General features: G+C 43.2%; 1 protein-coding gene across 5 annotated transcripts in view; it reads left to right on the top strand.

The window, feature by feature from the left end:
• SIPA1L2 (signal induced proliferation associated 1 like 2) overlaps positions 1-12,014 on the top strand; it is a 256,679-nt gene that overhangs the window by 191,486 nt on the left and 53,179 nt on the right. For all 5 annotated transcript variants that reach the window (XM_055425802.2, XM_055425803.2, XM_055425805.2 and 2 more), the window contains one exon: positions 1,492-1,766. In XM_055425802.2, coding sequence (XP_055281777.2) covers positions 1,492-1,766 — 275 coding nt within the window. The remainder of the gene's footprint in view (positions 1-1,491; positions 1,767-12,014) is intronic.

Genomic DNA, 12,014 nt, shown 5'->3' with positions numbered 1-12,014 from the left:
GCTCTGTGCTTTGGGAGATACAGGTATGATACCTCCCGGTTTTAAATTACCCACAAGTAAGTGATGCCACGGTCATCAAAGAGCTTGTTTGGTGGCTCAGTGGTGAGGAATCCGCCTGCCAATGCAAGGGACACAAGTTCGATCCCTAGGTTGGGAAGATCCCCTGGAGAAGAAAATGGCTACCCACTGCAGTATTCTTGCCTCGGAAGTCCTACGGACAAAGTAGCCTGGCGGGCTACAGTCTGTGGGGTCGCAAATAGTCCAACACAACTTAGCAACTAAACAACAGTGACAATACGTCATCAGATTATATCTTCAATGACCCCATGTTCCTGTTTCCATTCATGTGGGGTATTCTCAGTAAGAACTTCTGAGGGTGGTGGTAACTAATTGTCGGTGCTTTAGTGTACCTAGTGAGATGCTTCCTGCAGGAGTGCCTTTCTGCATGCTGCCCTTGTCCAGAGACAGTAGGAGGCTGGCTGGCTGGCCCACATTTGATGTGAATGGTCCTCACCACCCAGGCAAGCATAGGCAGGCAGTCCCAGGAGAGGGATCCCAGGGTTTAGAATACGATGTCCACAGGTTGCTACAGAGAACACTTCCGGTTTCCTAACTGTTGGACTTCCTGCTGCTGCCTATCCTGGGGGGCAGGTCACTAAGTGTTAGCATGGAAAGGCATTGGGCCATTTTTTTTCCATTGTTTGTATATGCCACACTTTCTGTATCCATCCTTCCATCCATAGGCACTTGAGTTACTTCCACATTTTGATTATTGTAAATAACACTGCTAAGAACATGTGTGTATACATACCTCTTTGAGACCCTACTTTCAATTCTTTGGGGTTATATACCCAGAAGTAGAATTGCTGAGTCACATGGTAATTCTATTTTATATTTTTGAGGAACTGCCCTACTGTTTTTCATAGCCGATGCACCACTGGGCCATTTTATAAGTTGAATTACATTGTCTAATAGGGAATTTCCTGGCATCTAGTGTTTAGGACTTGGTGCTGTGACTGCTAGGGTCCTGGGTTCGACCCTTGGTTGAAAAATACGATCCTGTGAGCCGCACAGTTGGGCCAAAAAAAAAAAAAGATAATTGCCTAGCAGGCTTTATTGCTTTGATGGGTGACAGGCTTCACGTTTTTTCCTTGCTTCAGTCTGTTTGAAACAATGGAATTTAGATGCTTAAGCACCAAGTCAGGTGACGCAGCAAGGAGAGGGGAAAGTTATTAGAGCCCATCTTAAGCTCTCAGGCTCTGGGTCATTGACTTCTAGGAAAAAGCAGGACACCTGTATCTGATTTGGCTTTGAAGAATGAAACCGTCATTTTACTTATGTTATTTTCTCTGTGGCTGATGCCAGGGATAATTACGATAAAGTTTGGGTTGAACCGTGCCCCTGTCTTGTTTTCTTGTCACTGGGGTCGCTGGAGGGCAGGGCCTTGGTGCCCCCCGTAGCCCTGCCTCTCATCGTCCCCTTCCCCCTTAGATCGTGACCAGAGGCTGCGAGACGGTGGAAATGACCCTGAGGAGGAATGGGCTGGGCCAGCTGGGCTTCCATGTGAACTTCGAGGGAATCGTGGCAGATGTGGAACCTTTCGGTTTTGCATGGAAGGCCGGCCTTCGCCAGGGTAGCCGCCTCGTGGAGATCTGCAAGGTGGCTGTGGCCACACTGACCCATGAGCAGATGATCGACCTTCTCCGGACCTCGGTGACTGTGAAGGTGGTCATCATCCAGCCCCATGATGACGGCTCACCTCGGAGGTAAGGCTCTCGTGCGTGAGCACTCCTCCTTGGCCTCTGTGCTGTCCTGTAAGACCCTCAGAATGTGAGGTCATGTGCATCTTCCACCTAAGTTGTTTGGTCATCCACCATTAGCACAACTTAAGAGAGCTATAAAAAAGTCATTAGTGTATAATGAATGATACACTCTCATTTTCTAAGCTCTCCTTTGGTACACTGAAGCCACTAGGTTCAGAATAGTTACTTGCATGTGTGATGGCATATTGGGAAATCAGATACACTGTTTGGTGACCACTCCATTCTGGTTGAACTGGTTCAGGGTTTTCTCATAAGCTAAGAAGAAGTGACTGGACTTGCAAAGCTCAGAGATGGAAGGGTGTGAGGAATAGGAACAAGAGTGGAATTAGAAAAGGATACTGTGGCATTGTAAATAGAAAATTCTCAGGCTCAACGTCACAGGAGTATTAGGCCAAAAGGAGAAAGAACAAGCCACCCACCTGGCTGTGGCTCCATCTCAAATGGAGGTCCTACTGGCCCCGCCAAGAGCTCTGGCTTAGGAGGGATAAGCGTGCTTGAAATCCAGGCCAGGCATTAGCTGTGTGACTTTGGGTTTGTCACCTGCTATTTCTTATTGTCAGTCCCTCAGTCGTGTCTGACTCTTTGCAACCCCATGGATTGCAGCACGCATGCCAGGCTTCCCTATCCTTCACTGTCTCTTGGAGTTTACTCAAACTCATGTCCATCAAGTCAGTGATGCCCTCCAAATATCTCATCTTCTGTTGCGCCCTTCTCCTCCTGCCCTCAATCTTTCCCAGCACCAGGGTCTTGCTCTGTCTAAGCTTCACTTAATATCTGTAAGATGATATTATTATATTGCTGCTTCATACTGTTGATGAAGGTTAAATAAGGTGATAATATGTAAAGCAGTCTGCACCTCTGGTATAGTCAAAACCCCACATATTTAGTGAAAAACAAACACACAAAAGAATAAACCTTTAGGATAGTCATTTGAATTTTTTCATGCTGTAAAAGAAATTCTTACTCAAAGATAGCAGAATGACTGTGCCCACTCCCTTATCTTGTTTCTCTGGTAACTGAGGTCCCTCTCTGTACTCTGTCCATTTCCTTTCTCCCAGCCTCCAAATCAGCACCATCGAATAGCACTTTCTCTGATGACATGTTCTGTATCTGTACTATCTAAACAATAGCCACTAGCCACATGGGTAGCTTGAAATGTGGCTAATGCAGCTGAGAAAATGGAGTTTTAATTTTAATAAATGAACTAAGACTGCATTAGCCACATCTGGCTTGTGGCTGCCATTTTGATCGGATGGTGTGTGTGTGGTTGTGTGCTCCGTCATGTCTGACTCTCTGTGACCCCATGGAGTGTAGCCCACCTCATGGAGTTTTCCAGGCAGGAATACTGAAGTGGGTTGCCATTTCCTACTCCAGGGGGTCTTCCCAACCCAGGGATCGAACCCGAGTCCCCTTCATTAGGAGGCTGATTCTTTACCACTGAGCTACCTGGGGATATGCCAGCTCTAAACCATGATCTTTTTTTAGAAAATAAGCCAGTGATAAACCACCTTCCTCTCTGGTTAATGTACAGAATTTTACAAAACTGTGTTTCTGCTGGTTATCTTACCTTTTTCTCCCTGCTTAACTTTCTGTGGTCTGGTTTCCTATATCTGCCCAGTAAGGTTATAGAGTAAAGGTTAATGAGCTGAAATCCTTGAGAGTAGCAGCCACATGTCACTGGAAATAACCAAGTAATTTCTTGTTGCCTTGCCAGATTCTGTCCCATTAAATTCATTTACTCCCCAAGAATCCTGTGAATCATTCCTAGGGGTGTGAGTATAAGGAAATCAGAGACAAAACTTATTTTCCTAAAAACAAGACTCGGATATAACAGAAAGCAAATCCTTTAATCTTTGAAGCTAAAATATTTATAAGTGAAAGTCTTTTAATAAATAGATTTTATTTATTATAAATAAATTTTAAGCTACTTATTAGAAATTTTTCCACATGGTCAGAGTTTTTTCTTCATTGACTGGATTTATAGATTTATAAATTTTGTGGTGAGAACCAAATTTTGTGCTGTCTTCAAGGCTGATTGCTTCTATTGAATTTGACAAAACTGTTACCATATTCTCCCCAAATTAAAAAAAAAAAAAAACATTTTTCTCCTATTTTTAGTTTTGGTCTGCTGTTACTCAGTAAGACTTTTTCTTAAGCTTCCAAGAGATATCATTAATAAAAATGTTAGAGTTATCATTATATTTGTTATTGAAAACATATGATTTAGAAAAGTAGAATTTCTTAAGTAATACTGAATTGTTTTTCAGCTAAAGCAAATAAAAGCTACCACTTAAAAGTTCTGCCTGCTATTTTTCTATCCAAGGATTTGTTATCTGCTTTGGTCTGCACGTAATTAATTCTTTCTTTATTTTTTTTTAATTTTTTTTTTTTTTTACAATATTATGTTGATTGGTATTGCCATACACTGACATGAATCTGACCTGGGTGTACATGAGTTCCCCTTCCTGTACCCGCCTCCCACCTCCCTCCTCCCCTTATCCTCCCTCTGGGTCATTCCGTGCACCAGCCCCGAGCATCCTGTACCATGCGTCCAACCTGGACTGGTGATTCGTTTCACATATACATGTTTCAGTGCCATTCTCCCAAATCACCCCACCCTCGCCCTCTCCCACAAAGTCCCAAAGACTGTTCTGTACACCTGTGTCTCTTTTGCTGCTTTCTTTGTTTTAAATGTAAATTCTCTTACTGAAACTGTTCAAGATATTTAGAGATTTTGCCTTTGTCTCCTCAGAATCTCCTTAATGTTATTCCCTGAAGATACAAATTTTTCTCCTAATTAATCTGAAATAGCTATCTTCTATATTTTTAACCTTAGCCAGGATAAGAATAAGCTGTTTATCTGGTAGTGACTCTCCAGAAGTGGTCCACTTATCATCCACATTTCAACAAGTCAGGAAGCTTTTAAGCCTAGCATATATCATTTAAGATGCTTTCAGTTCAGGCTTCCAAGTTTCTGTGAATTTGAATTCGTAAATTTGCAGATCTACATTGTTGTTAGTTTTGGATTCATGTTCTTTGCCAGCAACTCTCTGGACACTCTGATAAAAGGACTCATCATTATCCGGCAGCCTTGCGTCACTGGAAATTATCCTCGAAGTGACAAGTCTTTGCTTTAGACTCTCATGCCGAGTATGAGGGCTTCCCAGGTGGCAGTAGTGGTAAAGAATCCACCTGTAATGGAGGGAACACATAAGATGCAGTTCGATCCCTGGGTTGGAAAGATCCCCTGGAAAAGGGCATGGCAGCACACACTCCAGTATTCTTGCCTGGAGAATTCCATAGACAGAGGAACCTGGCAGGCCACTGCCCATAGGCTCACAAAGAGTCAGTCATGACTAAAGTGACTGAGCTTGTACACATGCATGCTGAGTATGAAATGTCTTACATTTCGTCCCCACCCTAAGCAAGTTTGGGCTTCCCTGGTGCCTCAGAGGGTAAAGAATCTGCCTGCAATGTGGGAGACCTGGGTTCAATCCCTGAGTTGGAAAGATCCCGTGGAGGAGGGCATGGCAGCCCACTCCAGTATACTTGCCTGGAGAATCGCCAGGACAGGAGCCTGGCAAGTTACAGTCCATGGGGTTGCAAAGAGTCAGATGCAACTGAGCAACTAAGCACAGCACAGCTAAGCAACATCAGCCTTCTGCATTATTAGATTTTATTAATGAAACTGGAGGAGGGTATAAAAGAAGACATGAGCAATACTTCACTCGTTTTGATTTTGATTTTATATTGGATTATGGTTGATGTATTAAATACAATATTGTATTAAGTTTCAAGTATACAGCTAAGTGATTCAGTTATCCATATACATATATCCAGATTCTTTTCCCGTTTAGGTTATTACGGAACTCTATAGAGTAGAGTTCCTTGTGCTGTACAGTATAGATCCTTGTTGATAAAGTACAAACCCCTTAAATGAAATATCACTTAGTACCTTTATTCCTACAGCAAAATATATAAAGATGGCCCTTTAGGTAAAACTACTCTTTTGATTTGTGGCATGGAAAAAAGACGCCATCTTTCACAAATCAGCTCTTATTTGTCAGTGAGGTGGCCAAAAGAAAATATTAATTTAAATGGACGTGTGTGTAATTTTTCCTTTTAAGTTGTCTTTAGTCTAAGAGCCATAAGGACTACTAAAGTGGCCAAGTTCATGAATTGCAAGATATTTCAGCCTTTATAAACATCATGAATAATAGAGTGAAAAATGCTTCAGTTAATTTTTGCCATTTGTCAGCTTTTTTTTTTTCTGTCCTGCACAATATCAGGGAGAAGAAGTTCTCCCCGGAGCCCATCTGCTTCTATCAGGAGTGGGAGAGGCCTGTCATTTAATAGACTCTCTCCTAGATGTCTGTAGGTCAGAAGGTATTTGCTTATGACTCAGAAGCTGCTGGATTAAATGAAGTCTTTAGTTGGGAAAGTATTTATGTGGAATCAAAAGGCATCCCACGTTTTGAAGTCCTTTTCTCAAGCCTCGGGGTGATGATAACTCAGCTCTCCCCAGGCTTGAAAGGAAGGCAGAGCCCAATTTTATTTTCCTTGTGGAGTTCCAGCAGGCATGGAGCAGGAAGGTTCCCTCTGGGAATGCTTATTAGCTGATCTCCTGCTGCGACTGGATCTGGGAGAGTCTTCATAGCGACTGGGAATGTGTGGCCAGGAGCAGTTAGGGACTAGTGCTCTTCAAATGGAAATGAGGTTTGCAAGGGAATGAGGGCTTTTCCCAAGCAGACAGTCTCTGTGTCGAAGATGAAGAAGAGTTTCCAAGACGCTTAATTAAGCATTTCTTGGTTTTGCAAGGCAGGGCATGGCCTCAGTCCTTAGCCTTCAAAGGTGACTGACATTCTATCAATGTCATTTTAAGGAAAGTGCATCAACTTAAAAGGCTGATATAAAGGAAATAACAGCTCATCAGAATTATGCATGAGTTGTGATACAATGTGAGTGATTTAGTAAATATGTCCAATAAAAATGGAAATGAAATTCCATGCTGTGGTGCATCTGTTTTGTGTGATTTTTCATACTTCGTTGACATACTGTCCAAGATGTATTTTTCTGTATAATGCAAAACAGTGGAAATTATCTCATGTTGTCATGAATCTAAATCCTTGTTCTCTGATCATTCTGTAAAATTGAAGCCACCAGGACCTTGACCGTTCAACTCCCGGAAGTGCACAGAGCGAGGCATAGAAGTGGCGGTGGGGAGGAACACTCCGTTTTGTCAGGTTAGCAGTGGACGGGTAGGCGTCGATAGATGAGCCGTGTAAGGCGGAGACATCGACGAGCGGCAGACGGGGAGGCGACTGACAGATGGTGGGTGGGTGCTGAGTTGAAATCTGGATTAGAGCGAGGTTATAGACTCAGTTCAGTTCAGTCCAGCCGCTCAGTCGTGTCTGACTCTCTGCGACCCCATGAATCACAGCACGCCAGGCCTCCCTGTCCATCACCAACTCCCAGAGTACACTCAAACTCATGTCCATCGAGTCAGTGATGCCATCCAGCCATCTCATTCTCTGTCGTCCCCTTCTCCTCCCGCCCCCAATCCCTCCCAGCATCAGAGTCTTTTCCAATGAGGCAGCTCTTCGCATGAGGTGGCCAAAGTATTGGAGCTTCAGCTTCAGCCTCAGTCCTTCCAGTGAACACCCAGGACTGATCTCCTTTAGAATGGACTGGTTGGACCTCCTTGCAGTCCAAGGGACTCTCAAGAGTCTTCTCCAACAGGTTTTAGATTAAGGTTCCTTATATTTATTTGGATAAGTGAAACCAGTTCTACCTGGTATTGTCTCATGGACTGTAAAGTAATGAATTGTAATGTGAACTGTTAAAACAAAAAGTATGAAACTAGAGGTTCTCACAGTAACCTGAAGCGCCGTCACTGTTTTGTGTCCTCTGCCCAGTCCTCTAATATACCGTTTAGATTATCTGCTCCCTGCTAGAAGTAGGAACACTGGGTTACAGAATGAATACCAGGCAGGTTAAATAGTAAAGTGGGTTATTTACTGTTCATTCATTCCTTCACTCTGAACTAGCTTGTCCAGGGCTATTAAACATGGAAAGAACAGACATAATCTTTGCATTCTTGGGCTCCTTTTCGTCTGTGTGGCGTTCTAAAGTATAATACTTCCAGGACCACCCTGGTAACCCATTGGTTAAGACTCCACACTCTCAATGCAGGGAACGTGGGTTTGAGCCCTAACTGAGAGACTAAGATCCTGAATGCCACAAAGTGTGGCCAAAAATAAATAAAATACTTCCCATTTATATTTTGTCCTGATCCTTGGCCAATGACGCTGAGCAGTGGTGATGGACAGCCAGTGAATACAGTCTCTCGTGGAAATTTATTTATCAGAAACCAGGTATTACATAGCTATTGAGTCTTCTGTTGAACTTTGTAATAGAATGCTTAAGCTTTCTCAGAAGGGGGAAAAAAAAAGGAAGTGGTTGGCTTCATGAAAAACTTTTTGGCCCTGTTTTTTTTTTTTTTTAATATTTTTAAAAATTTATTTATTTTTAATTGGAAGGTAATTACCTTGTAATACTGTGTTGGTTTCTGCCTTACATCAACATGAATCAGATTCAAAAGTCATCTCCCTTTTGAACCTACCTCCCACCTCATCCTATCCCTCTAGTGTGTCCCAGAGCACCAGATTTGAGCTCCCTGCATCATACAGCAAATTCCCACTGGCCCCACTGGTTTTATTGAATGCTATGTTTCGTCTGGGGTGCAGTGGGTGAAGACACACTCCACCCCAGGTCTGGTGAGAATGAAACTCAGGAAGCTGATGACTTACTCAGTGCGAGCCAGCCTCACTTCCTGTGTAATAGACACATACCTTGTCAATTCAAAGACTTTATTCAAACGGCTTGGTCAAGTGGGTTTCTGGTTTAGATATCTCTTTTACTATAGTCTCAGGGTCTCTCTATTTCTATCTATAAATTAAAGAAGTTGGTGGAAAAGTGAATTAATATTTCATCAAGTGCCTACCTATTTCAGATGTGACACTGCCCTTACCTTTACAGTCAGTTACACTGTGGTTATCTCCCTATTGGAAGCGTTTGACTTTTTTATGCAACAGAAGGAGTTTCTGATTCAAGTGAATGAGCACCAATTATCCCTGTCACCTTGTTGGATAATTTGGAAAGAGTCTTTTAGCTATTAGCAGGCTATTAGCATAACAGACATTAAAATGATGAAAATATCGGTGATTACTTCAATCCCTAAGGCTATAAGGTCTCTTTGACAAAGTGCATAATGTAAAAGAAGCAGATATTTTCTTTGAGGGGATCTATCTGCCTTTGTTGCCAAAGAGACTCTTTCAGCTCCTAGTGGAAACTGACATGACCCGGGCTCATTAAATGTCCTTTGATAGTTTCCGAAGGAGATGGGTGAGTGCGTTGGCAAGAGTGCTGAGCTAGGAGTCAGCTTTCGTGTTCTAGGGTGAAAGCTGTCTCACCTTTCCAAGTCTCTGAGCCTTCTGCAAATTGTAGATGTCCTTTGTACTACCGCAGACATTTCTGTGAAATTGAAATGGTGTAGTGTAGGTGGAAACCTGCAAAGTGCCATACAAGGCAAGCGTGAATTAGAAGTAAAGGACTGCATTGCAATATGTTGGAAGACTTCATGAGATTTGTGGGTTGAGGTCAGGGTTCACTGAGATGCTCCCAACAAAGTGAAACCAACAGGCAATTTCAGAGTAAATGCAAGTTGTAATTGCGTGATTTAGCTGCGCTGTGGGTCCATGCTTTACCCAGTCCACACCATGCCAATTTGTTCAACTTTTTTTTTTTCCTGGTAAGAATGCATCTCATTCCTTTAAACTTTCTCAGTTCTTTGGGAGTTTGTTGTTGTTGTCGTGCCTCAAGAGTATTTATCCCTATTTATTATCCCTAGGATTTCTCCTGCTTCTTCATTTTTGAAAGTCATACATCCAACTTTGATATGAGAGTAAAGAACAGAGTATCAAAATAATGATTCATTGTTCTGTCGATGAATGTACACAGGGAATTTTATAGCTCTAAAACCTTCTGTGCTTCTGATTATTGCATAAAGTTAAACTTCCCCGTTCTATAGTTCTGTAAATAAATATTATCTAGAAAGAACTTTCAGCAAAGTATATGAGCCTTTTGCTGTTTTTTATTGTCTTTCTTTATGGAAGCAAAAAGTCATATTATCACTTTGAAACTAATTTCTTTCCTTGACGTTTTCGCTTTGGGAAGCTTGCATACTTCCATAATTTAATCTTGACACATCCTCCGCTCTTACTGTTCCACTGGTAAAAGGTAAAACATGGATCCAAAGAGTTTCCCCCCTTCTGAGCTGCGTATTGGCAGGTCTGGGTTTTGAGCACAGGACTGACTTCTCTCCCTTTGGTGGAAAACGGTTTGACTGCTGTAGAGCATTTGTACCGATAATGAATAAAGAAAACTGTGCAGCTTGGCTGGGCTCCAACAGTGATAGTCTTGGCGGTCAGGCGGTCCAAGCTGAAGCTCCTTTAGAGCTGAGTGTACAGCCTGGCCAGCAGTGATTCTGGTTTCAAGCACCCATTTAGTAGTGGTAAAGGGAGGGGCCTCTTCCAGAAAACCGGAGGTATCACTTGGAAGGGATGATGGTACCATCTTGGCGACCTTCCTTGTTGTCCCCGAAGTCCTGGGTCCATGCTACAGTGCTGGACAGTGATCATGAGTGCCTGTCGGCTGTGGGCCAGAGGGCACACAGCCTCTGCGGTGCTGAGCCTGGAAGCTGGAAAGTGGGAGCAGCTATAGACTGGAAATTTACAGGTGGGAACCCCTGGGGTAGGCAGCTTCTGGCAGCAGGGAGAACATGGAAGAGTGTGGATGTAAGGAAGTTACTCAGTGTCCCTGGTAGAGGAGTAAGCTGTCACACGGAGTCCACAATGCCAAGTGCAGAGGAACAAGCGGGGTTGTTTGTCAGAATAAAGCAGTCAAACCTAAGATCCTCTGAGGGCTCCAAGTAAGGGAGCCACTTGTTATTCTGATAGTTTTGTAGCATCACATTTTTTAACCAGCACGTTGTTTTTTATGCTCTTGGTCTGCAGAATGTTTTCCCTTCTAGGACAGATGACTGGGAGAGATTATGAGACTCAGAAAAGTTATTCTCTGGACAATCAATGTTAAAAATTAAATTTGTTTTGATCCCTGGAGCAGAGTTTGTTTTGATCCCTACCTGGCATGGTAATTAAAAGCATAAGTAGATGATATTTGTCATGGAGCAAAGATGTAGTCATGTAAGAGCTCACGTGCTAGTGATACCCCAGCCTTATCTATGCCTCTGAGTGCCTTCTTTTGGCAGGCACACCATGAAAATGGTGCCAGAAACTAGATATGCAGTTCAGATCCACTGACTCAGTTTGGTGTGTTGAAAGGATATGGAGCACGTTTATCAGTGAGGTCTATGATTTTTCCACTAATATAGGAAAGCAAAAGATGGAAGTCCTTTCTTCAATAGCAGCTCAGTTGCACACAAGATTAGCAGCTCACTTGTTCAGAAATGGGCTTTCCTAGTAGCTTAGTTGGAGAAGGAAATGGCAACCCACACCAGTGTTCTTGCCTGGAGAATCCCAGGGATGGCGGAGCCTGGTGGGCTGCCATCTATGGGGTCACACAGAGTCGGACACGACTGAAGCGACCTAGCAGCAGCAGTAGCTTAGTTGGTAAAGAATCTGCCTGCAATACAGGAGACCCTGGTTCAATCCCTGGGTCAAGAATATCCCCTGGAGAAGGAAATGGCAACTCACTTCAGTACTCTTGCCTGGAGAATTCCATGGACAGAGGAGTCTGGTGGGCAACAGTCCATGGATTCACAAAGAGTTAGACATGACCGTACGACTGTGTTCAGAAATGACTTCTTGGATCTTTTTTGCATTTGGTCAGTTTGGGTTTGAATTATCGTTTATTCACTGGCCAGAAATGTGTACCAAGTGCCCTTCACCAGTGCCGGGTGCTCCGATGAGTGGGATCTTGCCTGGTATCCTGTGCTCAGACACATAAGATGGACAGAGCAGTGTGCTGAAGGGCAGGTGCAGTTTCTGGTACCTCCTGCAGCCTGAGCACCTCTGAAGGCTCATTTGTAATTTCATTTTACACCTCTTCCCATTTCCCTAAAAACTGGCTGAATTTCCATATGTATCCTGCAAGGATTTCCTCATACATATG

This window comes from Moschus berezovskii, chromosome 12 (genome assembly GCF_049115385.1).
Source record: "Moschus berezovskii isolate FMDL1 chromosome 12, NW_MosBer_1.0, whole genome shotgun sequence".
NCBI lineage: Eukaryota > Metazoa > Chordata > Mammalia > Artiodactyla > Moschidae > Moschus > Moschus berezovskii.
This window is presented reverse-complemented; position numbering and strand designations above follow the sequence as displayed.